General features: G+C 51.5%; 10 protein-coding genes and 3 non-coding genes across 13 annotated transcripts; 8 read left to right on the top strand and 5 right to left on the bottom strand.

Moving 5' to 3' along the window:
• The first annotated feature begins 320 nt into the window (after nt 1-320).
• Nucleotides 321-409, top strand: BDV59DRAFT_t43. The gene has a single exon. It is a non-coding gene; the product is annotated as a tRNA-Leu (tRNA).
• Nucleotides 410-659: 250 nt separating this feature from the next.
• Nucleotides 660-3,383, top strand: BDV59DRAFT_169225 (putative ATP-dependent RNA helicase (Hrh1)). The gene is made up of 2 exons (XM_073688216.1): nt 660-2,887; nt 2,947-3,383. Exons 1-2 carry the CDS (start codon nt 764-766, stop codon nt 3,289-3,291), a joined length of 2,469 nt encoding a protein of 822 aa, XP_073551639.1. The 5' UTR covers nt 660-763; the 3' UTR covers nt 3,292-3,383.
• Nucleotides 3,384-3,684: 301 nt separating this feature from the next.
• Nucleotides 3,685-4,447, bottom strand: BDV59DRAFT_198330 (glycoside hydrolase superfamily; the record flags this gene model as incomplete). The annotated part of the gene is made up of 2 exons (XM_073693139.1): nt 3,685-4,239; nt 4,298-4,447. The coding sequence occupies 2 exons, from the start codon at nt 4,445-4,447 to the stop codon at nt 3,685-3,687; spliced, it is 705 nt and encodes a 234-aa protein (XP_073551638.1).
• Nucleotides 4,448-5,045: 598 nt separating this feature from the next.
• Nucleotides 5,046-5,133, bottom strand: BDV59DRAFT_t34. The gene has a single exon. It is a non-coding gene; the product is annotated as a tRNA-Leu (tRNA).
• A 351-nt stretch (nt 5,134-5,484) lies between these two features.
• BDV59DRAFT_t33 lies at nt 5,485-5,573 on the bottom strand. Its single transcript has one exon. It is a non-coding gene; the product is annotated as a tRNA-Leu (tRNA).
• A 225-nt stretch (nt 5,574-5,798) lies between these two features.
• On the bottom strand, nt 5,799-6,537 carry BDV59DRAFT_169223 (60S ribosomal protein eL30). Its single transcript, XM_073688215.1, has 4 exons — nt 6,356-6,537; nt 6,260-6,297; nt 6,068-6,184; nt 5,799-5,994 (listed from the first exon to the last, which is right to left on the bottom strand). Exons 1-4 carry the CDS (start codon nt 6,426-6,428, stop codon nt 5,902-5,904), a joined length of 321 nt encoding a protein of 106 aa, XP_073551637.1. The 5' UTR covers nt 6,429-6,537; the 3' UTR covers nt 5,799-5,901.
• A 668-nt stretch (nt 6,538-7,205) lies between these two features.
• Nucleotides 7,206-9,684, top strand: BDV59DRAFT_79719 (uncharacterized protein). Its single transcript, XM_073697118.1, has 2 exons — nt 7,206-7,934; nt 7,991-9,684. Exons 1-2 carry the CDS (start codon nt 7,310-7,312, stop codon nt 9,283-9,285), a joined length of 1,920 nt encoding a protein of 639 aa, XP_073551636.1. The 5' UTR covers nt 7,206-7,309; the 3' UTR covers nt 9,286-9,684.
• A 115-nt stretch (nt 9,685-9,799) lies between these two features.
• Nucleotides 9,800-10,844, top strand: BDV59DRAFT_169220 (coatomer subunit zeta). The gene is made up of 2 exons (XM_073688214.1): nt 9,800-10,229; nt 10,302-10,844. The coding sequence occupies exons 1-2, from the start codon at nt 9,865-9,867 to the stop codon at nt 10,540-10,542; spliced, it is 606 nt and encodes a 201-aa protein (XP_073551635.1). The 5' UTR covers nt 9,800-9,864; the 3' UTR covers nt 10,543-10,844.
• A 243-nt stretch (nt 10,845-11,087) lies between these two features.
• Nucleotides 11,088-16,547, top strand: BDV59DRAFT_190803 (putative DUF814 domain protein; the record flags this gene model as incomplete). The annotated part of the gene is made up of 7 exons (XM_073691805.1): nt 11,088-11,120; nt 11,167-11,259; nt 11,344-12,920; nt 12,976-13,443; nt 13,612-14,570; nt 14,674-14,677; nt 15,221-16,547. The coding sequence occupies 7 exons, from the start codon at nt 11,088-11,090 to the stop codon at nt 16,545-16,547; spliced, it is 4,461 nt and encodes a 1,486-aa protein (XP_073551634.1).
• Nucleotides 16,548-16,899: 352 nt separating this feature from the next.
• aah1 (adenosine deaminase) lies at nt 16,900-18,350 on the top strand. Its single transcript, XM_073688213.1, has 2 exons — nt 16,900-18,080; nt 18,133-18,350. The coding sequence occupies exon 1, from the start codon at nt 16,990-16,992 to the stop codon at nt 18,046-18,048; it is 1,059 nt and encodes a 352-aa protein (XP_073551633.1). The 5' UTR covers nt 16,900-16,989; the 3' UTR covers nt 18,049-18,080; nt 18,133-18,350.
• On the top strand, nt 18,351-19,132 carry BDV59DRAFT_169215 (uncharacterized protein). Its single transcript, XM_073688212.1, has one exon. It carries the CDS (start codon nt 18,356-18,358, stop codon nt 18,902-18,904), a length of 549 nt encoding a protein of 182 aa, XP_073551632.1. The 5' UTR covers nt 18,351-18,355; the 3' UTR covers nt 18,905-19,132.
• A 136-nt stretch (nt 19,133-19,268) lies between these two features.
• Nucleotides 19,269-20,508, top strand: BDV59DRAFT_169214 (complex I 24 kDa subunit family protein). Its single transcript, XM_073688211.1, has 3 exons — nt 19,269-19,449; nt 19,578-19,868; nt 19,929-20,508. Exons 1-3 carry the CDS (start codon nt 19,327-19,329, stop codon nt 20,316-20,318), a joined length of 804 nt encoding a protein of 267 aa, XP_073551631.1. The 5' UTR covers nt 19,269-19,326; the 3' UTR covers nt 20,319-20,508.
• A 136-nt stretch (nt 20,509-20,644) lies between these two features.
• Nucleotides 20,645-27,349, bottom strand: BDV59DRAFT_209394 (putative SNF2 family helicase; the record flags this gene model as incomplete). Its single annotated transcript, XM_073695386.1, has 13 exons — nt 20,645-20,948; nt 20,999-24,550; nt 24,581-24,734; nt 24,768-24,831; nt 24,871-25,148; nt 25,185-25,393; nt 25,424-25,637; nt 25,680-25,705; nt 25,745-25,867; nt 25,916-25,943; nt 26,061-26,662; nt 26,735-26,879; nt 26,947-27,349. 13 exons carry the CDS (start codon nt 27,347-27,349, stop codon nt 20,645-20,647), a joined length of 6,102 nt encoding a protein of 2,033 aa, XP_073551630.1.
• Nucleotides 27,350-27,430: the final 81 nt, after the last annotated feature.

The raw sequence follows: 27,430 nt of genomic DNA, 5'->3' as shown, positions 1-27,430 counted from the left end.
AGTATCTCTGCCAATCAGACAGCGAGCTTCCCGGTTCGATTTGTCAGCCCGCCAGACTTAAGTTCCAATGATGATCGCATGCATCATACCTGATAGTCATCTTGAGTTATTAACAGATAGATATTACCACTCTACCTGTTTTAGTATTTCTAAGCATTCAAGCTACCGTAGGTGCTGGGAGGGTACAGGGTGTGCTCTGCTGGTGCGTGCGTGCGTTCCGTCCGCCGCATTATCATGTCACGTGGAATCCTCTTTCCGTTTTTAGCGATCCAGAAGCCCTCTCTGGGATAGCATAATAGTTTGAACTTTCCTCACCTAGTGGCAAGATGGCCGAGTGGTTATGGCGTACGGTTCAGGTTAAAACCTCCGTATTTCGAAAGATTCGGGGGTTCGAATCCCCCTCTTGTCAATATCTTTTTGGATTCTGGTCAGAATCCCATGCGTTTTATATCATGTATTGACGGTGCAGACACTATGATGGTTTTTCATGTAGATACGCTTATGTACATAGTTCCAAAGTTTGATTCGGGCTCGATATTCCAAAAAATACCTTGTCTGTTCCGGCGAATTAGAATCCCGGTTCTTTTGGCCAATCGGGCCTTGGCAACAAGCTCCGGAGCATTATCTTTAACCGCGTGAAGGGAAAAAAAAAAGGTTCACCCATTCTATCATGCTAACATCAAAGTACCCAATCTCCAGTATGTCGTCGAGCTTATTCTGATTCTCGTGAAGACACCTCCGCGCACTCTAACATTCCCCCGCTATGCCCGAAAGGGTGCGAGTCGTCTTCGACGACTCCGACATCGAGCCTGATGCGACGGAGAATGTTTCTAAAGCGAACCCCACGGTCGAAGCTCCGCCGTTGAAGAAGAGGAAACATAAAAGCGAAGAGCCTGGAAACACCAACAAAAAGCAAAAGCAAGAACAACGGACAAATCATTCGAGTCGAGCTTCTACCTCGAACGCGACAAATGGAAAGGCGTCATCTCAGGACGACACCAAAGCTGCCGATAACAAACCGACTCTTGAAAGGAAAAAGAGGAATACCACGAAAGGGAAACCTCGCAAAGATGAAAACCAGAAGTTCATATCGCTAAGGGAGAAGGCCAAGACGCTGTATGAACTCCGGAAAAATCTTCCGATATTTCCACACGGTGACGAGATCCGAGGATACCTACGCAAGAACGACGTGATGCTTCTAGTTGGTGAAACGGGTAGCGGGAAGAGTACCCAAATTCCACAATTCCTAGTGAACGAACAGTGGTGCCGTCCAACGAAGACGGAGGTTACCCAGGACGATGGATCGAAGAAGGAAATCCAAGTTGGGGGTTGTATCGCGATCACACAACCTAGGCGAGTGGCCGCCATCTCTCTGGCTAGACGTGTTGCTGAGGAAATGGGCACCCCTCTTGGCTCTTCTTCTCCTGCAAGCAAGGTCGGCTACTCGGTTCGTTTCGACACATCGACCTCACCCAGCACGCGAGTGAAATTCTTGACGGAGGGAATGCTTCTGCAAGAAATGCTACACGATCCTTGGTTGACGAAGTACAGCGCTGTTGTTGTTGACGAAGTGCATGAGCGTGGTGTCAACGTTGATCTAGTACTGGGCTTTTTACGCAACTTGGTTTCAGGCAAACAAGAAGGACGTGGTGGAGTGCCGTTGAAAGCTGTGGTCATGAGTGCTACGGCCGACATGGAAAGCCTTACTGATTTCTTCAAAGAGGGCTACTCTAGTCCCGGCTCTGGCCAGCTCGCCAGCCAAATTGATGCCAAGAATGCCCAAAATAGCAGCGCTGATCAAGCAGGTGTGACTGAGAGGAAAAGCAACGGTCGAGACATCGCTATCTGCCATATCAAAGGTCGCCAGTTTCCAGTCAAAACTATCTACTCTCCAGAACCGGTACATGATTTCGTTGATGCGGCTCTCAAGATCATCTTCCAGATTCATTACAAAGAACCACTGCCGGGGGATATCCTCGTTTTCTTGACCGGACAAGAAACTGTTGAAGCCTTGGAGAATCTTGTGAACGAGTACGCCACAGGGATGGACCCCGCATTGCCTAAAATCCAGATTCTCCCACTCTTTGCTGCTCTCCCCCAAGTAGCCCAGCAGCGAGTATTTCTCCCGGCCCCTCCACGAACCCGGAAAGTTATTCTTGCGACCAACATTGCCGAGACCTCGGTGACGGTGTCTGGAGTACGCTATGTGGTTGATTGCGGGAAAGCGAAGATCAAACAATTCCGTACACGTCTCGGGCTTGATTCATTGCTAGTCAAGCCTATATCCAAATCTGCAGCAATCCAGCGGAAGGGACGAGCTGGTCGAGAAGCTCCTGGTCAGTGTTATCGGTTATACACCGAGAAAGATTACCTGTCGCTTGACGAGGTTAATACGCCCGAGATTTTGCGCTGTGATTTAAGCCAGTCTTTGCTTAACATGAAGGCTCGTGGCGTGGACAATGTGATATCATTCCCTTTCCTGACACGCCCTCCGCGCGAAGCGTTAGAAAAAGCGCTCCTCCAATTATTGAGTATCGAAGCGCTTAGCGAGGATGGTCAAATAAGTCCCGTCGGCTTGCATATTGCAAAACTGCCTCTTACTCCGACTCTTGGCCGTGTACTGCTGGCAGCATCAGAAAATGGCCCCGATTGCCTTTCCGACGTGATTGATATTATTTCATGTCTCAGCGTTGAGAATATTTTCCTGAACACCACGTCTGAAGAAAAGAAAGAGGAGGCCGAGAAAGCCCGACGAGATCTCTATCGCAGAGAAGGCGACCATCTCACCATGCTTGCCACAGTGCAAGCCTACGCTGCAGAGAACACCGATCGAAAGGCATGGGCAGAGAGACATATGGTGTCCCACCGGGCTATGCAATCAGTCATGGTGAGATGGCCTCGATTTTGCTTCAGATTCAAGGACGTTATACTGACGTGCATTTATAGGATGTTCGCAAACAGCTGACCACACAATGCCGTCAAGCGAAACTCTTGCCCCATCCCAATGACTCTCGAGGTCACACGCCAGTCACTCGTGAATCGTCGCCCGTTCTGATTCTCCAAAGCTTCCTCACCGGGTTCGCTACCAACACAGCGCGACTAGTGCCCGACGGAAGTTATAGGACCGTTGTGGGCAATCAGACTGTGGCCATCCATCCATCTAGTGTGCTATTCGGCAAAAAGGTGGAAGCAATCATGTACAATGAATATGTGTTCACCAACCGGAGCTATGCACGAGGGGTGAGTGCGGTACAGATGGACTGGGTTGGTGAAGCATTGTCCGGGTCGTAATCCAACTCCTGGCTTAGCAAGCTGTCCGCTGTGTCATGGGAAAAAGTTCTCTGTATTGATAAACTAGAATTAGACCGTATACCCATTTGTGCATTAGTACTCTGCCCTTTGTCGTAGGAAAATTTCCAGGATCTTTGCTTGACATTCTTAAAAACAAATACTCCGTCTATATAAATCGCAGCGTGTCCGATGTCCCACGTGCAAGAATAGCGATTCATTACGAACTATACATAGAATTGATTGCTTGAATGGTCCATTGCTTGTCTGCCAAAATCTACATACATATGCCAGAAGACAGGATCATCTGTGTCAAGCCAAAGCTACCTAGGTATGGACATTGTTTTAACCACATCGCAACAACCCACGAGATCTAGCAGCCCAGCTACAAGCCATCTAGTTGCCCTTCTTCGTAGTGGAAGATTTTAGATACTCGTAACCCCCGTGCCACATCTCTGAATACCCACCATACTTATAGTAATCCCCGTTCTGCCACAGGGTCCAAGTGTCATAGTAGTCTATTTCCAAATCATGGTCGTTTGGCGGCGAATCACTGTTGTCAATCACGGCCAGACCAGCATGAGATGGGAGGCTAAACCAGTAGTCTGTGCAGTTGTCGTACCATAACAGGTTGGTGCGGAGAAGCGGTCTCATACGCGTTGCGTTGAAGTATGTCTCCGTCCACTCGTTGAGCCACTGTCGAGTTTGATTGCTGTTCAGACCCCAACAGGAGTTCCCAACCTCCGGGGCTTTCACTTCCAGAATTCCAGGTAGGGTCATATTGTCAGCAACCCAGCGTCCTCCGTGCTTCAAGAAGAACTCGGCCTGTTCTTTACCAGAGCCGATATTGGGCCGCCCAACATGGTACGCTGCGCGAATGAACCCGTTCTTTTTGGCATCGGACCAGTTCTCCTGATACAGCTGATCGATGTCAAGGTTGCCTTGAGTTGCCTGAATGAGGTATAATAATCAGCGTTTGTTCAGCTATAGGATGAATGAAGCCTCATACGCGGATGGTGACAAAACGGGCGCCATCGTTGTGGGCAGCCTTCCAGTCAGGGAACCCATCGCTCCCATCGAGTGTGAAGCCCTGCGTCATGAAGGACTGGGCCAGTCCCGCAAACAAGGAAACAACGAAGAGGACAGTAGGCGGCAGCATCGTTTAATCCTGCAATATCAAGCCTGTATTGGTACCAATAAGAGCATGTTAGTTCAGGCAGTGGTCAACGCATATTTATATTTCTTGGATGAAACTATCTCTCCCGCCGGAGTATGTTCATGTCTCGTATCTCAAAATAACAGCGGGCGATCATCCGACAATCACTCCGCTGAAGAAGACCCCACAGATCATAGCGGGACACTATTCGGACAACAGGCCTGCCATGTAAAACAGACTAGGAAGATCCCGAGTACGTCTCCTGGAAAATACGAGGCCAGGTCAATCCTCATTAAAGGCCGTCTCTACACGAGGAGGGCTGGGTTTTCATTCGACATGATAGACTGATACTTATGATATTCATTATAAGGAATGAACCCCCACGCATTGTACGCAATCGATGTTCAGGGTGCCTTGTAAACAAGAAGCACAACGCATAATACGACTGCGAAGTGGATTCAGCAGTTGATAGAAAGGCGGAGCCACCCTCCTCGAACAAACACTTTTCCCTTGTCCCTGAAGAGAGAGTGTGGACAACCGTTTAGTTCATGTACATTAAATTTCACCACATAAGGTATATGTTTTAGCCATAAAAAAATGATGACAAGAGGGGGATTCGAACCCCCGAATCTTTCGAAATACGGAGGTTTAACCTGAACCGTACGCCATAACCACTCGGCCATCTTGCCATTTGGCTTGTCTACTTGAAGTATATTTGCTTTACAGTACAATCCTCAGTGAGTTGGATTACTCCATCCCATTTATTTAGGGAGTAGTTTAACCCCAAAGGGCCTGAAACTGGCCGATGCTGTACATCAAGGTAGTCTATTCCTTCTTGTGTTACAGGTAAGAGAAGGAAATACCAAATGAATAAGATATTAAAAAGGACTAGATTTGACGACAAGAGTTCGAAGGGTTTGTTTGACAGTCGACAATATGAAAAACTGGCTAGACGAAGCAGGGGAAAAGAACATATGTGGAGAGATCTTAATAGGGTAAATGATAAATGATGCCTAAGAAGGAGAAAAACAAAAATATACTGACAAGGGGGGGATTCGAACCCCCGAATCTTTCGAAATACGGAGGTTTTAACCTGAACCGTACGCCATAACCACTCGGCCACCTTGCCGCTGGTGTTTGGGTGGCTTTGTACTTAGCATACATGAGGCAAAGCAAACCGTAACGGCGTAAGGCGTAATCTTCTGTACTCCGTATCCGCCATACTCCTTTTAAGTGAAACCCCAGAAGATACCGGCAGATAGACGCATTCAGTATCGATCATCAGACCGCCTGAAAGAACGTTTTCACACTATATGAAGCACCAAGTCTACACGGTCTTACTGCGAAGTGGATGTTGGAAAGGTCATTTCTTGTCATTATCTATCACATGCCCTACTGCTGCGCACCAAGGCAATGCCATCCAGACACAACATGAAATCTCCGCCCCCATTCAGCATTTACTGGCCGCTGAGGATGTCGGAGTCACCAGCATCCAGGACGGACATGGTGCTGCAACGGAAGAGCTTACCGCAGGCGGTACCGAGCTCGATCTAGATCACCCAGTCAGTCCGATTGTTCATCCCCTTGGGGTGCGCGCGAAGCGAATGTAGCGAATCGACTCACGTTGTTGCCGGAGAAGTGGTGGACGGGGGCCTTGGCGAGCATGGCGTAGTACTCGAGCTCACTCTTACGGAGAGGAGGAGTGTTGGCAGCGATGATGACCAGCTTGGCCTTGCCGGACTTTTTGATGAGATTGTTAGTGGATTCGAGAGGGCGATCACGACGGGCGATGGATAGGGACCAAGCTCAGCTTACACGCAGGGTCTTGATGGTAGACTTGTAGCCCAGAGTGACTTGAAGCGGTTAGTTTTTGAGGCGATTATGGTATGGCACGATGGGACTTGAACATACCCTTTCCGGACTTCATGACAAGCGCCAGGCGCGAGTTGAGGGTATCACCCTGCTTCTTGCTCTTGGGGGCCATCGTTACGCTGTTGAGGATTGACTGGGCGATTGAGAGGAAAGAATGCGCGCTCCGGCCTGGTGGGAATGAGGAAGCGGATGAGAGGAAGAGCAACTACGACCAAGCCGGGATCCTCACCGCAGCGTGAATTTTTTCGTTTGTGGGGTTGGCGAGGGTTAATCGGCTGAGTAAGCACGCATCCTTAGTCAGCCACCATTACATCAGCAGCCCTAATGCTTGCTTAGTGATCATGACAGAAGGGCCAGATCGCTGTATGCGGTAAGGAGTGACGACGGATTCGTTCTATCTTTATCTCGTGTTGCTCAGAGGATTTTCTCTTTTCTTGGGTTCAAGTCGACCACCTGCATGATTGATTCTCTTTGATACTCGCCGTGTAACGCCCTTCACTGACTCTGCGGTGTTCCAGGGGAGAATCCCCCAAGCAACCGGGCCTCTTAGTGGTAATAATCCTGTTTCATAGTACTGAATGCGTATCTTTGAGTCTCGGGGTCTCTCAGGCGCATCGCATATATTATCCCTCACATCGATTATTGTTTCTTTTCTTCCCGTCGTCGTCCTCTTCCCTCCTCGTCTGCTCTCCGAACGTGCTTGGTGGCTAGAAACCAGCCATATCCATGCCTCATCCACCCTCGAAACCCCACTACTACCACTACCACCACCTCCGGTCCTCTAGTGTCCACTGTGTTTTGACCGCCACTACCACCGACAATCGTCCATCTGCCTATATACGCCGTTCCCCGAGCTGATCACTTAATTTCCCACTTGTTTCATCGCATCTCCATCTGCTCCCTCCCTCTTCCCTGAACCCCTTTTCCCCCAAACCGCTTTGACTTCTGGTCTTCTCTCTCGTCGGTCGCTCAACCTCATTGTTGCCGGCTATCATGTCCGCAACTACTCGCAAGCCTGGAACCCCAGGCAATTCCGCCAAATCAACCTCCGACAGCCCGTCTGCCAACGGCACTCCTCCGCGCACCCATTCGCGATCCCCCAGTGCCGCCACCAATGGTCTCTCCAGAACCCCATCGCTCCGAGGCTCAACCCCCGTCTCTGCGCGCGCGGCCGCCCGGAAGCCCGGTCGGTCGAACCTCAGCATGTCCAGCGTCCCGAAAATTGCCTCCGACCCGTCCGAAGAGGACGCCCGAGCGCAGAATGCTGCCCTCATCGACGACCTCAAGGAGCAATTGCAGAAAGCCGAGACCGCTTCCGAACAGTATCGCAAGCAGCTCGGCGTCCTCCAAATGCGCCTCGATGAGGCCGTGAGCGAGCAGGGGAAGCTGGAGGATCAGGCTCATGAAAAGGATAGTCGGATTGAGGCGCTCAACGGAGAGATCCGCGACCACGTACGACAGATTCGCGACTTGGAACAAGCTCATGAGCTGGAACGCAATGCTATGCTTCAGGAGAAGGAACAGCAATCCAGCCGGGAAGAAGAAATGCAGGCCACCATCCAGCGTCTGAAGGATTCCCTGGCCCAGAAGGATACCGACAAAAATGTCTCTCGTTCTTGTAAGCTCGCTGTCCCCTCCTCGTCTTATCTACTGGTGTCACTAACCTGCTCTTAGCGAGTTTCCGGAATCGCTCCTCCCCCGACGTGGACGGGCAATTTGCTCCCTCGTCCCAGCTGGAACGGAGCCCCTCCCGGAACAACTCGAAACTACTATTACAGAAGGATAAGCTGATCGAGTCTCTGCGATTGGAACTCGCTGAGTCTCAGATCAAGTTGGTGGAGATGGAGAACAAAGGGGGTGGCCGCCAGCGGGAGCTGGAAAAGGAGCTTCTGGAGGCCCGGATGGCCAATGCTCGCCTGATGGAGGATAACGAGAGCTACCAGCTGCTTCTCAGCGAAAAGACGTTGAATGGTGATTTCACCAAGGGCGATTTCATGCGAGATGCCCTCCCTGACGCTGCCGAACCCAAGGAATCAGGTGGTGGCTTGGGCTCACTGGCTGACGAGCTGGAATCAGTAGACGAAAAGGCGGAATTCGACAACCCTCGCAAGGTCGAGTCCGAAGTCCGGGCCCTCAAAGACCAGAACAAAGCCCTGACGCTTTACATCGAACGCATCATCAGTCGACTTCTTCAGCACGATGGCTTCGAGACAATCCTGGACAAGAACGAGAGCGATCCCCCGGCCAAGCCCTCTGTGTCGAACAACAAGGACCTTCCGCCAACCCCTCCGGAAAAGGACGACCAGTCGCAACAGACCTTCCTGCAGCGAGCCAAGTCGGTCGTTGCGGGCCCGCACAACCGACCTCCGCGATCTCGTCCGGCGAGCTTCATGCCACCACCACCTGCGCCTACTAGTGTGCCGACCGCACATGAGAACCCGGAAACCGCTCCCAGTATCCCTCTGAATCGCGGCCAGTCAGTCCGCTCTGGCCATCGCCGAGCACGATCAGAACAGGCCGACCCCGCCGCGGCAGCCGTGGTGGGCCAGATGTATCGCGGCCGCAACTCTGGCGGACCCATTAGCCCTACCATCATTGGGCCGGGTTCCCGTCAAAGTGCGTTCTCCGGAGCGAGCTATATGTCGGGCATGAGCGGCAGTGGACGTGCCCCGTCGTTGGGCAGTCAGCCAGATCGTGGTCGGATGAGCAGCTCGAATAGTGTTACAAGTGACCCTCCGGGTGACACTGCTTCTACCGGCGCAACCTCTAGTTCTCCGCGATCGAGCACTGGTATGACCAACTACACTGGGGCGGTGATGACCCAAAGCAAATTGCGTCCCCTACGCCTAGTCAGCGAGGCGAAGGCCGCTGACGATGAGGAGGCTCGCAAGAAGGCGAATCGGGGAAGCTGGATTCCTTGGTTCAACCGACCAAGTTCTGGTGAATCCACACAGCCTCCTCAAAGCTAAATGTTGTGATCTCGGGCTATGGCCTTTCATTTCATTTCCTGTCATGTTTTATTCCCCCCTTTTTTCTCTCTTTGCTGCACAATTATCCCCTCTTCCCTCATGATGTCTGTTTCTATACTATCTTGACCTTGCCTGAAGTATGGTCGGATCGGATAACGTCACACCATCCATGTGATTGATGCTCCGTTATGCCTAAATTGCCATCCCTCGACGTGTATTTGAGGATGATTGTGATGACCTGGTTGCTATGCCCCTGATTCATGAATATATGGTGTATATACTCTGCTTATAGAGTGTGTCTTTGTATACATTAATGATTGTTTCTTCCTAGTCAATATTGAATGATATTATAAACCTGAAGAGTTTGGTAGATATATTCTTCTGTATTAGGACCCAAGTACCTACACCTCGTAACAACGTGAAAGTGGTTGGTGCTGCCAATTTATATGTATACCGGATTAATGTTGGGGCGAGATCCGGGTTGCGGCCAGCTTGCCAGGAACTCCGTCCAAACTGTCTGTCTGTGCCTTGTCCTAACTGCACGCTCCACACACAACTCCCGAGGAGAAATCGCCCACCATGCCCGGTTCTCTGTCTCTTTTCTCAGTCAATGCCATCTTGGTCATGTCGGCCGAGGATGGCTCCCGCATCTTCACCAAGTACTACTCGCCGCCTCACCCCCCAGCTGGCACCGCTCCCAATTCCACCGATTATCCCGGCGCGAACCCCTATCCGACGGTCAAGGAACAGAAGGCATTTGAGCAGGGCCTCCTGGAGAAGACAAACAAGCAGACCAGCGATGTGATCCTTTACGACAACCGGATCGTGGTGTTCAAGGCGGAGAGCGACGTGATGCTCTATGTAGTGGGCGCCGCGGACGAGAACGAAGTGTTGCTCTACAACGTTGTGTTGTCGCTGCGCGATGCCTTGGGAATCTTGTTCAAGTAAGTTCTTTTACTGTTTTCTGCGCTGCGGACTTCGACGAAGAATGGCCGCTAATCGGGTGACACTTTTAGGGGCGCTACGGACAAGCGGACCATCATCGAGAACTACGACCTGGTTGCCCTGGCCATTGACGAGATTGTCGACGACGGCATCATTCTTGAGACGGACCCCGTGATGATTGCCTCTCGCGTGAGCCGGGCCCCGGCTCCGGACGCACCGAACCTCAAGAGCATCGACCTTTCAGAACAGGGTCTGCTCAATGCCTGGGAACTTGGCAAGCGGCGTTTGGCGGACAGTCTGCGGCAGATGTAGAAAGCCGAGGATTGTTCTGATGGGAACTATGCATTTTTCTGCATTTGTACGGGTCTGACGTGATGCTTTTTCATTTTATCCTATCTGGCTGGTCCTGGCGTGGTGTTCTATTCGAGTCGCGTGCACGTTGCTTTTTATTTTCTTATTCCATTATGTCAATTACTTTGTGTTGCGTTTCTTCCTGTCTTTTGTTTCACAGGACGCGGGGATTCATAGAGATACTCCGGTTATGTTTCATTGAATAGAGCCTCACAGAGCGAGATACGAGATCAATGGCATAGGACATCCTTAGTCTACAAAAGAACAACCTCTTTAGGCCAAATGTCTTCCTCTGTGAGATTCTTTGGACCGCAGAGACCTTACGTGGCTCGTACCTGGCATAGAAGGCCGTGGAAAGCGGTCTCTGCGCAGAAGGTGAACTGCCCCGCATACGTCACGCAGTCAACTTCCGCTTCTCTCGATGAAAACTTCCTCTTTCCCGACCCCTTCGCCGCACAACATCTTCACCATCTCGGGGTTCGACGTCTACGAGGCTCAGATCGAAGATGAAACAGAGATTCTCATCCCTGGATGTCAAGGTATGTCCAATGCCTCCTCTCGACCCCGCTGCGCGGAGGAAAACAGACTCTCACGCTTAACCCCCGCCAGGTTATCTCCCAGGAACTGGCTTCTGAGCTAGTCAACCTGCGAGTATCGAACATCTACGATCTATCTTCAGTGAGTCCAGACTTTCAACAGTGTATCTACATACCGCAGTTCGAGGAAAACTCACTAACACATGGCCAATGCGCCGGACTGCAGCGAATCTTCCTCTTCAAACTCGCCAAACCCGACCACCGCAAGCAACTGATCGTTGACTCCGGATTTCGCTGCCATGTTACCGAGTACTCGCGCGTCACTGCGACTTCACCGTCTCCCTTCGTAACTCGGCTGCGCAAGTTCCTCAAATCCCGCCGCATCACCTCCATCGCTCAAATCGGCACAGACCGTGTGATCGATTTCTCCTTCAGCGATGGCCAGTACCATCTGTTTCTGGAATTCTTCGCCGGTGGCAACATCATCGTCACCGACGCCGAGCTCACCATCCTCGCGGTGTTCCGACAGGTCTCTGCGGGTGAGGGCGAGGAGGCCCGCGTCGGCATCAAATACACCACCACCAACAAACAGAACTACCATGGCGTGCCGCCCATCACCCCGGAACGCATCCGCCACACCCTGCGTAATGCACAGGAGCTTTTTTCTCGCGAGGGTGCCGCGCCCAAGAAATCCAAGAAGAAGAATACTGATGTCTTGCGCAAGGCACTCTCCCAGGGTTTCCCGGAGTATCCGCCGCTGCTGCTCGATCATGCGTTCGCAGTGAAGGCGGTCGACCCGGCCACGCCTCTGGAGCGCGTCCTCGGGGATGAAGGCTTGCTTGCGGGGGTAGACGGTGTGTTGGAAGAGGCGCAGAGCGCGACGAAGGAATTTGAGTCTGGGAACTCTCATCCGGGGTACATTGTCGCGAAGGAAGATACGCGGCCAAGGGCCCACCAGGATGGCGAGACGGGTGAAGGAGGGCAGAAACCCACGCTTTTGTATGAGGACTTCCATCCGTTCAAGCCCCGCCAGTTCGAAGGCAAGCCGGGGGTCTCGATTTTGGAGTTCCCCTCGATGAACGCCACGGTCGATGAGTACTTCTCATCTATTGAGTCGCAGCGACTGGAATCGCGGTTGACCGAGCGTGAGGAGGCGGCGAAAAAGAAGCTGGATGCCGTTCGGCAGGAACATGAGAAGCGCATTGGCGCGTTGAAGGACGCGCAGGAACTGCATATTCGGAAGGCGGGTGCTATTGAAGATAATGTCTACCGAGTGCAGGAGGCTATGGATGCCGTCAACGGGCTGATTGCGCAGGGTATGGACTGGGTCGAGATTGCGCAGTTGATTGAGATGGAGCAGGGGAGAGGAAATCCAGTCGCGAGGATCATTAAGCTGCCGCTAAAGCTGCATGAAAATACGATCACGCTGCTGCTTGGTGAGGCAGGAGAAGAGCAGGATGAGGCTGAGGAGCTCTTTTCCGAGTCCGAGGAATCTGAAGACGAAGAGGAGACTCCCCAAACTGTTAGTAACAAGCCCGAGATTTTGGCCATTGACGTTGACCTGGGGCTGTCTCCGTGGGCCAATGCTACGCAATACTACGAACAGAAGAAGATGGCTGCCGTTAAGGAGCAGAGGACGGCGCAGTCGTCCACAAAGGCGCTCAAGAGCCACGAGAAGAAGGTCACACAGGACCTGAAAAAGAGTCTTAAACAGGAGAAGCAAGTCCTTCGGCCGGCTAGGAAGCCGTTTTGGTTCGAAAAGTTCCTCTTTTTTGTGTCCTCGGAGGGATATTTGGTACTGGGGTAAGTGACACGGATTCTACCGACATGTGGTCCTCTAACCAGCCTTGCTTCGTAGTGGTCGTGATGCGATGCAGAGCGAAATTCTTTACCGTCGTCACCTGAAGAAGGGTGATATCTTTGTGCACGCAGACCTCGACGGTGCCACACCGATCATTGTCAAGAACCGAGCTGGCACCCCGGATGCTCCTATCCCACCGAGTACCCTGTCGCAGGCAGGGAACCTCTGTGTCGCCACGTCGAGTGCGTGGGACTCCAAAGCAGTGATGCCTGCGTGGTGGGTGCAAGCACACCAGGTATCCAAAATGGCTGACGCTGGTGGTCTTCTTCCCCTTGGAGACTTCCTGGTGAAGGGCGAGAAGAATTTCCTCGCCCCATCGCAGTTAGTGCTCGGGTTTGCGGTGATGTTCCAGATTAGTAAAGAGAGTCTGAAGAATCACAAACTGCATCGATTCGACGTGTCGGAACCTGCTGAGTCGACAACCCAGAGTGACGAAGTCTCTGCACCTATCGAGGAGACGAAACAGTGTCCTGAAGAGAACGAGACGGTTCCAACCAATGATCTGTCGGAACTTTCTGTCAGACAAGAAGAGGATGCGCAAAGTTCAGAGTCGGACGAGGATCGGGAGAACCCTGATGATGTCCCAGCGCGTAATCCATTACAACGTGGAAATTCTGAGTCCACATCTGAGAGAATGGCAAAGGAAGGTGAAGATGCAGAGGCAGTCGCAGACGCAGACGAACATGTTGGAGAAGCAAAAGCAACTGAGGAAGTGCCCTCCGCGGAGGAAGCGACCCCTGCGGAGGGAGATACATCTACCGCGCAACCCCAAGAGACGAAACATCTCTCTGCAAAGGAGAAGCGCCTCCTGAAGCAGGGTAAATCTATTGATTCCAACGCACCCCTCGCCCCAAATGGAAAGCCCTCTAAAGGTGACAGTACCAAGTCGACACCCGCCTCTTCTCGTGGCAAGAAGGGAAAGGCGAAGAAGGCTGCGGCAAAGTATGCTGACCAGGATGACGAAGAGCGGGAATTGGCACTTCGCCTGCTTGGAGCGAACAAAGCAAAAGCCGAGAAGGCCGCTGCTGCTGCGGAGGCCAAAGCAAACCGCGAGCGCGAAGCAGAGGCGCAGAGAAAACGTCGACAGGCGCAACATGCCCGCGCCGCGGAGGCTGAGAAGAAACGCCAGGCTCTGTTCGAAGATGGTGGCGCCGATGACTACGACGAAGAGACGGCTGCAGCCGAAGCGGCTGACCTCGACTGGATTCCCGCACTGGTTGGCACGCCTCATCCAGACGACGAGATCCTGGCTGCTATCCCAGTGTGCGCACCCTGGGCTGCCCTTGGACGGTATAAGTACAAAGTGAAACTACAACCAGGAGCGGTAAAGAAGGGTAAAGCTGTGAAAGAGATTCTCGGCCGCTGGGTGGCTGAAACGACTACGGGCAAAGTTAAGAAGGAGCAAGCTGAAGATGCGGGCATCAGCCGGGCTGTTGCGGAGAAGATCCGGGCCCGTGAAGGAGAGTTGATCAAGGGATGGAAAGATACTGAGATTATCAACAACGTTCCCGTTGGCAAAGTCCGTGTGATGACCGGCGGTGCTGGGGGCAGTGGTGGAGGCGATGGGAAAGGCAAAGGAAAGGGGGGAGGGGGTAACAAGGGTGGAAAGGGCGGAAAGAAGAAATAGATGGGAGGATTATATATCAAAGGTTTCTGCTGTGAAGTCGCTGATATCGTTCCTGTATACTTCTAGAGAACTGTACGCTGTATCCCCGTCCAGGCCACAGAATAGCTATACATGGCACCGATCCACGTCAGCTGCGAGACGGTTCGAATGGGCACTCAGGAACTGATTTCCCTGCCAATAGGTCGTATTATCTTTTCTGAACCATCAAGGTGCCTGTTTCTATACTCGCATCCATCGATCATTGTCCTGTGTTGGGATCTGCTTAGTCATGCATATATCGACGTCATCGCGGGAAAAGAAGATTTTCGGCGGCCTTGAAGTCTTCCACATCCAACGCATCATCTGCTTCCACACCTGCGGATGATCATTCGAAGAAGTGATATTTTGGTAGAGTATCATCCTCCTGAGACGTTTCTTGGAGACTTGCAACCTATTAGACGCTCATCGCTCAGCAATTCTTCGCCTCAACGTCAGCCCCGCGACTCGACCATCTTGACTCATACCCTCGCGCGAGCTCACAACATCACTTTGTTCAGTACTCCCACGGCTTTTTCACGTCTAAATCAAGTTGATTTCTTCCTTGTACTGCCTTGTTGCTGGCGGCTGTCCGCGCAGCGTTGCGAGGTTCACTAGCACCATGACGCCCAAAGAATCCACCCGGATCTTATCCGTCCGTCGACTAAACAAAGAAGGACCTGGAAACAGGTCGCTCTCGGAGTGGTGGGAGAACGAATTGAATAACAAGACACCCGAGTCAACTGCGATCGCAGAGGCCGCCCAACTCCTACAGAACAGTGACATCCCCGTCGCTTTTCCGACGGAGACCGTGTACGGACTCGGCGCCGATGCGACGCGGAGTAATGCGGTGCAGGGCATTTACAAGGCCAAGCAACGGCCCTCGGACAACCCGTTGATTATTCACATCGATTCGCTGGGCATGCTTGAGCGATTACTCAATCCCGTGCAGATGAGCCCGACTCGCGCTACCAAGACCGCAAGGAACTCCATCCCGCCTATCTATCACTCCCTCATCGAGCGCTTTTGGCCCGGTCCTCTTACCATCCTCTTACCTAACCCCTCCGGATCGCTCCTTGCGGATGAAGTCACCTCGAACCTGACTACATTTGGCGTGCGCATGCCGTCATCCCCGCTGGCTAGATTACTGATTCACGTTACGGACCGGCCGCTAGCTGCGCCTTCAGCGAACGCTTCTACGAAACCGTCGCCGACTACGGCAGAACATGTGTTTCATGACCTCCAGGGCCGTATCGAGCTTATCTTGGACGGCGGCCCCTGCGGCGTGGGCGTGGAGAGTACCGTAGTGGATGGGCTATCTCAACCGCCGGCTATCCTACGACCCGGTGGTATTGGGATCGAGGAGCTGCGGACCTGTGAGGGTTGGGAAAATGTGCAGATCGGATACTATGATGGGACTTTGGACGTGAAGGAGGCACCGCGTGCACCGGGTATGAAATACCGTCATTACTCGCCGAAGGCACGCGTAGTCCTATTCGAACCTGGATCCGACCAAGAGGCCGTTGCGAACCATGTGCATAAGGACCTCGAGGACACAGCTGTGGGAGCGCACATGGTCGGGGTGGTACGCACGAAGCATTGGAAGCGGGGTCTGGGGCTGGTTTCGGAGGAAGAAATCCAGAAGACGATCAAGCCGATCCCATCGTTGGTCGACAGCCTAGTGGGATTCTCGGTTCCCGTGAAGGACCAGGCCAACGGCGGACCAGCTGTCAAGGAGGTGTTTGACTGTCACCTGGGGAGCGATGTGGAGTCCATCGCGCGGGGATTGTTCGCCTCGCTACGGGCCATGGACGAGATGGAGGTGGATGTCATCTATGTGGAGGGTATCTCCGACACCGAAGGGGATCTTGCAGCAGCGGTGATGAACCGCTTGCGCAAGGCTGCTGGGACGGAGCTTCGCGTATGAACAGGTTTTGTATAGAGACATACATGGGATAGATTGGGGATCTCGAATAGGTAATCGAAACATGAATTGATGTGACTCGTTATCGTCAAGAAGGTTCCTTAGCGGGCGTATTCTCCGCTCTCCGCCAGTCTCTTCGGAGGTCGCCGATTAGTCGCATCTCTTCTCAGAAATTATCAGGGCTGTAGATACTACTATCGTGTTATCTACGGTGGATTATCGCGAGCGCAGACAGTCAGTGGGCCTTTTCTCCACCAGGGGGTGAATCATCCGCCATTTTAGGGCTTTAGGGCTAAGCAAACATGCATACCTAGTCGGGGTACAGGGTACATGTTCGTATTGTATATGCATGCCTATCCTGTCGATCGCTCTTCTCCGCTCGTTCCTGCTTATTTATTCTCGCTCTCTTTCCTTTCTCTGCGTTCCCCCAGTGTAGATATGCGAAATGTGCAAGTCAGATCTGCATGATTTTCTTCATGGGCTGCCTAAATGCGAGCACCATGTCCACTTGGAAGGCTGCCTCACCCCAGATTTGATCTTCGAGTTGGCCAAGAGGAACGGTGTGAAGTTACCAGAAGACCCAGCATACGAGTCAACCGAGGCTCTCACCCGCCGCTATGGCCACTTTAGTTCGCTGGATGACTTCCTCGGCTTCTACTTTACTGGCATGTCCGTGCTCCACCATGAATCCGACTTCGCCGATCTAGCCTGGACCTACTTCCAGAGGGCACATGCCGACGGCGTCCACCATGCCGAAGTCTTCTTCGATCCCCAGGTGCATCGCGATCGAGGTGTCGCATACGAGACCATCGTTTCGGGTTTCGTGGCTGGGTGCAAGCGCGCCGAGGCCAAGCTGGGCTTGACGACGCGGCTGATCATGTGCTTTGTGCGTCATCTGCCGGTCGAGTCGGCAGCACAGGTTTATGAACAGGCGCTCGCGAATGCGCACTTCGAAAACGACGTCCTCCACGGGCTTGGCTGGTCCTCCACGGAGGTCGGTCCACCCAAGGACATGTTCCGCGAGCTGTATGCGTCAGCGTCCGCGAAAAGTATTCGGCTGACAGCGCACGCTGGGGAGGAAGGCGATCCTTCATATATACACACGGCGTTGGAGCTGGGCGCACAGCGTATAGACCATGGTATTCGCCTGGTCGAGGATGAAGAACTCTTGACCCGGGTTGCGCGTGAGGGGGTGATGCTGACGGTGTGTCCGATTTCGAATGTGCAATTGCGGTGTGTGGAGTCTGTGGCCCAGGTGCCTATCCGGAAGTTTTTGGATGCTGGAGTGAAGTTCTCGATTAATAGCGACGATCCGGCGTACTTTGGAGGGTACATTCTGGATAATTATTGTGCAGTGCAGGAAGCTTTTGGGCTGTCAGTGGACGAGTGGAGGGTTATTGCTGAGACGAGTGTGAAGGGAAGCTGGATCCATGATGAGAGGAAGGAGGAGATGTTACGGAGGATTGATGAGCATGTTGGCAGACATCTATCGGCCAGGGCTTAGTCTGAAGGGCTGATTTATGATTGCATGACATGGTGAGTAGATTGATGACATTCGGGTATATATAGTTCGGTGTTGATCCTTCAGACAATATGCATGGCTCAACATACTAATTCACAAACGGCGCAATGACTTGTTGCAAAATGGGCAGATCTCCTATGTCCTAAGCCCACCTCTAATGGTTTTAATACCTACCTACATGCGAAACGCGAAAGTCATCTATCCTGAAGTGTATGCTGACTAACCCGCTAAGCGACATCCCTGAGGTCATACATAAACAACTCACTTCCCCTCATCTTACCGACAGATAATGCGACCTCTCATCCTATCGCCCATTCTCTTTACAGGCTGTAGAGCCATCTCCTGGCGCTCCTACACGTGCGGCTCTTGCAGTCTCCACCCGCCCTCAATACCTCTCCGGTATCCGCGTATCGTTCCCCGTTCCACGCCCATCCCGAGCTTCTCTATACACCGAACCGGGATCCTGCTTCATACAGCCCAGACAAAAGCGACCATGTCCTCATCACCCATTCCAGACCGCTATAAACTGGTCTTTTTCGTACCACATGCTCATGTCGATGTGTGCAAAGACGCGGTGTTTGATGTCGGGGCAGGGACATTTCCCGGCGGCAAATATACCAAATGTTGCTTCCAGATGCCCGGAAAAGGACAGTTTATGCCATCTGATGGAGCCAATCCTGCGATTGGTGCCGTTGGCGCTCTGGAGTATGTGGAGGAGATGAAAGTTGAAGTGATATGCGTAGGACGGTCGATTATGCTGAATGCGGTGGAGGCGTTGAAAAAGGCTCATCCGTACGAGGAAGTTGCATACGAAGTCTACAAGATGGAGAATGTGTGATGGGGTTATGGAGTGATGCAATGCTTTTTGGTGTTCATGAAGATGATGGATGGTCTAGCATGGAGTTCAAATAGCGTTGATATGATGGGGAGTCACCATCCCGGGACCCTTGATGATAGTGTTTCTAGTATGATATCTGCGGAATAGCATTGGCATATTTAACCCGCTACCTAGGTAGATGAATCGTACTGCGTTATACTCCGTACAGCGGATGCAGGCATAGAGAGATGCCCAAAAAGGAAACCCAGATCCCGTGATGCGGCTTACCGGATTGGGAGGCGGGAGTAATTCCTCAGCGCTGATTGGCGCAGGGGCCACCCGCAAAAACGAAACGACTTCACGATCCCCATCATCGCCGACCTCTCTTCAACCCGCTTCTCCTCTTTCATCCCCCTCCATACCCACCTCTCCTTTCGCCAGCAATGGCCTCTAAACTCTTCCCTTCTGCCCCCCGGGCTGGTCGCCAGTTCCTCCAGTCGCTCCACAAGACTCAATGCAGACCTTTCTCCGCTGGTCCGCAACTGTACAGCGACTCCCTGTCTGTGGTACGTGTACCAATGTCGCCGCAAATTCGACCCCCAACTATCGCGGCTCGTTCGGACTACTTTGATTGCCAAATGACGGACGACTTTGTTTGGTTGAATGAATAATTACTGACATTGCGACCCTCCAGCATCGCAACAAGGCCAACAACAACCCGTCGATCCCCTTCAAGTTCAACGAGCAGAACCTCAAACTCATCGATGAAATCCTCAAGCGCTACCCCCCTCAGTACAAGAAGGCTGCCGTTATGCCTATCCTTGATCTCGGTCAACGTCAGCATGGCTTCACCAGCATTAGCGTTATGAATGAGGTCGCTCGTTTGCTCGAGATGCCCCCGATGCGTGTCTACGAAGTCGCTACCTTCTACACCATGTACAACCGCGAGCCCGTCGGTAAATACTTTGTTCAGCTTTGCACAACGGTATGGGCTTCCCTAGGTCGTCGCATTGACATCATTCCTTGTCTGACATGAATCTTCTAGACGCCATGCCAACTTGGCGGCTGCGGCAGCACCAAGATCGTCGAGGCTATCACGGAACACCTCGGTATCACCCCTGGCCACACCACCGAAGACGGCCTGTTCACATTTGTCGAAGTCGAATGTCTCGGTGCCTGTGTCAACGCCCCCATGGTTCAGATCAATGATGATTACTATGAGGACCTCACCCCCGAGTCGATGAAGGCCCTCCTCACCGCGCTCAAGGAATCCTCCACCGGTACCGCTAAGGTCCCCGCTCCTGGCCCTCTGAGTGGCAGACAGACCTGCGAGAACAGTGCTGGCATCACGAACTTGCACGAGCCTGTCTGGGATCCGGCGACGATGATGAGACAGGACGGTGCCTTGGATCAGCCGCAGCAGCAGCAGCAATAAGCCCAATCAATTATAATTTGACTATTTGTGTCTTCCCATTCCAGTTTCCCGGTGGGTAGGTCTGCCGTCGGGTTTCGATTATGTACAGTATGTTAGTCCTCATGATTATGAGGATGTCAGCCATGGTGGGATGTTTACTCTACCATAGAAAGTCTGTTTAGTAGCATCCAATGCAATTTTCTTTTCCCGGTTAACGATGTATCTACCCGGTAAACTTGTAAAGCATCGATTCTTGGCCGTCATATCTATTCCAGGATTTCGCATGTAATCTCCATCGCTAGAAACCAAATACCCCAACATGGTAGATGAGTCTTTGCGGACCCAACTCAGAACGCGTTATCCACCACCAACGACGGTCCCTGACAGCTCATTGCTTCAGACCCTTCAGCTTCATCAGGAGTCACCAGGATGGGTGCTCCATCCCTTTCAACGAGGATTCTGTTGCGACGCCCTTGAAAGATATTGACATCAATGGTTCGCTTTGCCAAAAGATGATAGATGTGAACATGCTTGGTCTGTCCATACCGACGACAGCGTCCTATGGCTTGAACCATCCCAGAATCATAATCGTACTGAGTCTGCGTGAGCATGGGGGATAGGAAAATAACATGATTTGCGCACTGGAGGTTTCTAATTCATAGTTAATCCTGACATGATGATGGAATTAAGAATGTACTTACAATCCTGCGGCCATCTCACTGCCTAGATTCAGAATAAGGACCTTGTTCTCCCCAAAGCTGGTCTTCTGGAACTGCTCGATTTTCTGGGCTGACTTGCCATCAGCAGCAGATATAACTGTATGCTTCACACTGGCAATATTCAACGCCATGGATGCAATATCTATGAGTTCGGTAAATTGAATGAATAGAAGCACTCGCTCATTTTCTGGAATCTCGCGAATGAGTTGAACCAGCCTATCGAGCTTGGTGCCCCCATAAGTGGTGCTTCTGTCTTTATCATACCCAAGAGTCGATGCGCTGATAATATTAAACCTCTTCCTAGAACCGCGGCATCCTTCGATGGCACACTCTTCCTCTAGACCAACATTTGATACACAGTTGGAGCACAGAATATGACCGCAGGACCCGAGTATGTGGATTTCATCAGGCTTGGAGGGCTGACTCTCACAGCCATCGCATTTGAGATGCTTCGATCCACTTTGTACAAGCCGTACAGCTTGAAGGAACCTCAGAGCCCTTTCGCGCAGAACCCACTCCACCACGAGATTTCGTATGGCAGTTGTGACTTCTCGCATCATGGATTCATACTCCTTTGGCTTGGTAGGCTTTCTGGGCAGCAATGCCTGGTCACTTTTGACGGATTTTTCTCTTAGCCTCATGGTCTTTTCCTCCTTCGGTATCTCCACTCTCGTCGCTATACCATGACTGTGGTCATTATATTTCTCATTGGAACGACCCTCATCATCTGCCAGCAGCTGCTCATCTTTTGAAGCACCTAGACGAGTAAAAAAGAATTTCCAGTCATCTTTTCTCGATCTCAAGATAGCACTCTTGAGAAGCGGATATACTTTCGAAGTGACTTCTTTATCCCCGAAATCATGGCGTATGATGCTTTCAACAAAAGTGTGGAAGCTTTCGTATCTCAAGTCACATCCGCAGTATAGACAGGCAGCCATCTTCAACTTCATAAGAAGATTGTCTTTGAGGTCACTTAGCTGTTTCTCTCTCACTTCTATCAACGATTTGCATGTCATGCTTTCTGGCTTCCCTTTGTCCCATCGACCTTGGTGCGCAAGAGACGCACACCTCTTGAGTAGCGCTTCCTCCGCCGTGGAGCTACTGCTGATTATCTCGTCAAGCCTTTCGGATTGGTCGCTGCACAGCCGACTTCTACCACTGCTGCGACGCAACTGACGATTACACGTCATCAATTGCTTGTACAGTTCAAGGTAGATGGTGCTCTCGGCAGGGGATTGGGAGACCAAAACGATATGCTCTGTGAACGGGATCTCGTCAATCTCTGCGACGTTTCTTCGCGCAAATTGATCGAGGAACCTCTGCGCTACCTCGTGGCGATGTCGATGCCAAGTGTCGCTGCGAGGGGTCCGAAATGACTGGAACGTTTCAGCGTCTGACCTCTGCCTATGGAGGGCTTTAAGCCGCTTGTTCTGCGACTGCTCATCATCCTCATCGACTCCAAGATGAATACCCAGAAAAGGGGAAATAGTTTTCATATCTGCAAAATCATTCAATGGAGGCGTTCCGGATAAGACCCATTTAGACCGAGCTTGCAAAGACAGCAGAGGACCGAGTCGTTCGGAATCAGCATAAGTGAACTCATCAATCACTAGGCGTTGGAACAGGAATGCGTGTAATATTGGTGCTTTGACATCAGTCCAAACCCGGGTCCCATCCAAGTTAATGTTAAATTCTCTCTGGTCATCCCATTTCTTCGACTGTTTTTGCTTCATATGCTGACCACGCTCTCTTTTAGTACCTTTTCTCTGGGACGTTTTCCCCTTGACGGTGGGAGTCTCTGATGAGAAATCCTCGCTATCCGTATCACTGCCTAAATCGTCCTCAGAGACGCCTTCATTTCCTAAGGGACCAAATGACTGCTGTGGACGTAGCTTTATAAACTGATCCACCTTGCGACGGAGCACCAGTGGGTCTTCCTCATCCATATTGTCGGAATCGTCGGCGCTTGATAATTCAGCATACTGAATCTCGTTATTGGTCTCTCGATTTTGAGCTCGAGCCTGATAGACGTCCGCATATTGTTGACCTCTAAGTCTTCTGGAAGGAACATAGATAGAATGTCCAGGCTTATCCTTGACCTCCTGGCGCTTAGCACGTAGGTTGTCGAGGAATGCCTCTGGCCCTTGTTCTTTCAGAATTTGTACCTGGTCTCCAAGAGAAATGAGAGCTGCTTCGAACCATTCGTCAAAATTACGACCCGCTTTTGTCGGAGCTTGTGGAATTCCTGTGAATTTCTGTAACTTCTTGTAGTAACCAGGGTTTTTGAAAATGGACCAAGCAACAAGGATGATATCTGCATTTTGGATGTCACCGATAGTGCTAGACGTGAGTGAACGAGGGGTTTTGAACACTAGGACATTATACTTTAGGCTCAGAAACTTCTGAATCTCCGATTGCCACTGCTGAAGCATGATTTGCGGAACCACTACGAGAGTGGCGTTGGTGGGAATGAATCCTGAGACAGTATCTGAGGTGGGCTTTTTTGTTCGTTCAAACTGCCAGTCGATCAGCCCCAATATGATAGCGGTTTTTCCATAGCCAACATCATCAGCCAAAAGTCCTCCGCGGGCAGTCGTCGGGACAGTAACTCTAGCCTCAGCACGCCACATTATTTCAGGCAAGAGAGCTTCTTCCGTTTCTTCCTCGATGAAAGGATCCACTACGTCATCTTCTTGTTTGATCATCCATGCCAGAGACCGCAACTGTTCCGGCCGTAAAGATACCTGGAATCCCGGAGGCTGCGTAGACTCATAGTCTTTTCTGTTGCTCTTCAATTCAAACTTAGGGTGTGCCATGTGCCTCGAGTCGTATGTATTTGGCACAAGCCGCCAACAGAATGAAGCGTTACCGACAACATTTGAGCTCCGTAGTTTCTCATGTGCTTGATGAAGAAGAGTTTGGACATTAAGGGTGATCTGCAGCTTTTCCATGCCGTTATCTTCGACCACGCGGAAGACCAAAAATATTCGAGGACGGGATTTCACTTGTCGTTCGTACAAGGCTGCATCATGCGGATCTTCGTAAGCTTTGATCCATCCTCGGCGGTCGCGACCCCAGACTAGTCGGGGTTTAGATGGTACACAGATGGTACACACGGGCCTTCCAGCAGAAGCGTGGTTGGTGTCTCGGTTAATGACCTCAGTCCAATCCTGGAAGCCGGACAATGTAGCTGCCTTTTGTAGTAACCATGAAAGTTCCCTCAATATACCGGGAGAATCCATGGGGTCTATCATTTGAAAGGGCTCGCGACCTGAGATATTACCGAGAATTCCCTCAGAAGACGAGAACGACAATAATGTGATATTTGCATTGTGGCAGTCAGAACCGCTAATGGAGATTGTACTTTCTGGTTTCAGACGGGAGCATGAGATGGAAGAATCGGGGGCAAAAGACTTCAAAACCATATTTGAAGCTTTGATCCACTTGCGGTAGTAAACATTAACGACCTCTGATCTTTGAGTGGACCTGGAAGATCTCCAAGTATGTGATACTTCTGCGATGGTCAACCGCACGCTATAATCAGGAATGCGTTTGTGATCCAACGAAAATACGAAGGAATCGTAAAAGGGCTCTCCAAGTTTTGTTGGGTCCAAAAACAAATAAATAGGAGGAGACGTTGTGGTTGCGGCCTTCTTGTGAAGACACGCGTTCGCTGTTCCACAGTCAGGCAGTAGTTCGTATGTGCCTCGGATATCTACTTTGAGATGCTCCACATCTGTGTCTCCTCCACTAACTTCAACCTGTGCCCATACTTGGGACTCGCGGAATAATTCCATGTCCAATCCGCATTTGGCCTCGTAAGACGGTATGGAGTTTCCAGTCTTCGTAAAGACCATAGGTAATCTGGCACTAAGAGGAGAGCATACCTCCCAGTCTCCATCTAATAGAGATGTTGAGCCAGGGGTCATATGAGCAAATGGTCTGGAGAGAATTTCACGAGTGAGACATAAAGCAGGCTCGCTGTACGACGGCTTTGCGTATAGGAACCAGTCGGTCTGGTGATGGCCTATGATGAGGTTCAGTATCGTGTACTTGCCTTCGTACGAGACAGTCCAAACATCATTTCTCTTGATGTCCAGAAACCGGAGCTCGTCGCCCATAGACTGAGAAACTGCATCCATGAAGCCTAACCAGGTATCTGTAGGACATTCTATAGATTTTTCCATTTTGAGCGGGCCAAAAGTGGCGGCAGTGACACCCGACACGTTGAGTCTGGCTGGCAAAATCAGTTTGAGTTGGGTCACAAATTCCAACGGCTGACTGCGAACCAAGTCGGGAGAGCGTTTATATGCATGCTCTGGATTCCCGGCACAGTCTGAACATGCGGTATGTCCGCATAGAGTGCACCGGAGAATGCTTCGTTTCGTTGCAGTTTGTCTCTCGCACACACAGTACCTTGCACTGGATGATGCCTGGGCCTGTAAGTCGGCAAGGTTCCATTTCGGAGTATGAGCGAAGTTGCTCGGGACAAGAACACAGTCACTTCGGGGCACTAGAATCCGGCTTTTTGGAACAGCTCGTTTTGTATCTCCCACAGCGCCCCCTCTGTCGAGAAGTTTGTACCCGACGATCAGTGCAGAGAGGACTGCAGCACCAGCAACTGTAGAGCTCATGGCATTCCCGGCCAGATCTTGAAGCTCACGCTGGGACTCCCGAGTCAGCAGAAGTCTGTCTAGGGGAAGTCCCTGCAGGGCAAGAGACTCTAACCCGCAGAGAGGCCCTCCTCGGGTAGTGATATACGGGATACCACATGGCGTGATACAGCCGACAATTCCATATGCCCGGGAGTCAACTTCTCGGTCAAGGCCTTGTGATAACTCGATGCATCTCCTGGTTATGGGTTAATATAATCTTTGGAATAGGCCATGGGCGACCCACTCTTTGAAATTCATGTCATATCCTTCCACTAGCTTCCGTAAGAAGTTGACGTCGATCGTATCCCAAACCCTCTCGGGCAAAGACCGCATCCATGCTTGCCATGTAAAGTCGGGCATTTGGCATGTGCCATTGTCCTGAGATTTACTCATCGGCCGCCTGTATCCGAGACTCTGGTTGAGACGATAGCTCTGGTGGCGCACTTGATATTTGGCCCAGTTGACTGTTGTGCGCGGCGAGGACGACAATGAGGTAGTACGAGCCGCCATATTGTTTTCAATCTGTTCTAGCCTCCGATCATCCGGGCTCATTATGAACATTCCCGCCGGGGAGCTTGCAGGGCGCTTGAAGTCCGCAAGAACCTCTTTCCAGCGGAGGATATCTTCCTCCGATATACCGTGCTTGTTCATGCGCTCAATATCAACGCAGAACATGTATCCCCGCTCCCTGGTCTGTGGAATGTAGTAGGCTTTTGTATCAACATCGACATGGACAGCAAAGTAGTTGATCTCGTTCCAGTGCTTTTCGATCGTGTCCCAAGGCGCAGTCTTGACATTCTCCAGAATGACCATGCGGGGGCGGTATGTCCGGGCATAGCGAATAATACCCCAGAATGTACCTCCAGACTCACCCTTGTCATCCAGAGTCTTTCGCTTGTTGTTCAGTGTGGAAAAGTCGACGCAGGAGAAACCTGCTATGAGAATGTCTGCGTTCTTAGGGATCTTCTCCAGGGAGCCGTATGCGGTCTCGCTGTATGAATTTGGTCAGAGAGAGAGAGAGAGAGAGAGAGTAGTCATAAAAAAGGAACTACAGAGAACATACGCCACGCGATCCTTGAGCTCGGTAACATCTCGAAAGATGAATCGGGGATGAAAATTGCGCTCGATGTAGGCTTGTTTGAAGGGAACGATCTCGGCACTAAACAAATGGCGAAACTCGAAGTTCCTATCGAAGTGCTTCCGTAGATCTGGGCCAACTTAGCGGAGTTTCCTCGTAGGTGAAGCCAACGGGGTGAAAGATAGAAGAATACATACTCTCCTGAACCATTTCCAGGGCAAGCAACGGACTCTCAGTCCCCGAGCAAACTGTCACTACGCGTAAGGCGCGGGATCCAGTATGAGCTAAGAAGTCATCGAAACTGAGTGCCAATGCCCTTTCGCTGATCGATTTGTAGATATCGCTAAGATTGTACAACGGAGGTAAACTGAGGGCCAGTTGCGTGCGAGCCGCTCTGGGACCGGAATATGGACGCGAGCGTACTATCTCAGGGATCTCCGATTCGGGGGGTGAAGGCTGCGCTGCAGATGAATCTCCTCGGGCTGTATTAGGGGACTTACTTGGTTTCTGTGGGTTTCCCTGCTGGGGGAATGTGTGCTTGGTGCGTTTAGTTGGACGCGAGGTCCAGCGTGGAAACGGCTGTTTTCTTTTCAATGCCATTCTTCAGGATAGGCCAATGATTTGACTGGGATGATGAAGGCGATTAAGACGCATTCGTATGAAGAGACCAGGAGGGATGGG

The sequence above is a fragment of the Aspergillus ambiguus genome (genome assembly GCF_047715705.1).
Source record: "Aspergillus ambiguus strain CBS 117.58 unplaced genomic scaffold BDV59scaffold_3, whole genome shotgun sequence".
Lineage (NCBI taxonomy): Eukaryota > Fungi > Ascomycota > Eurotiomycetes > Eurotiales > Aspergillaceae > Aspergillus > Aspergillus ambiguus.
This window is presented reverse-complemented; position numbering and strand designations above follow the sequence as displayed.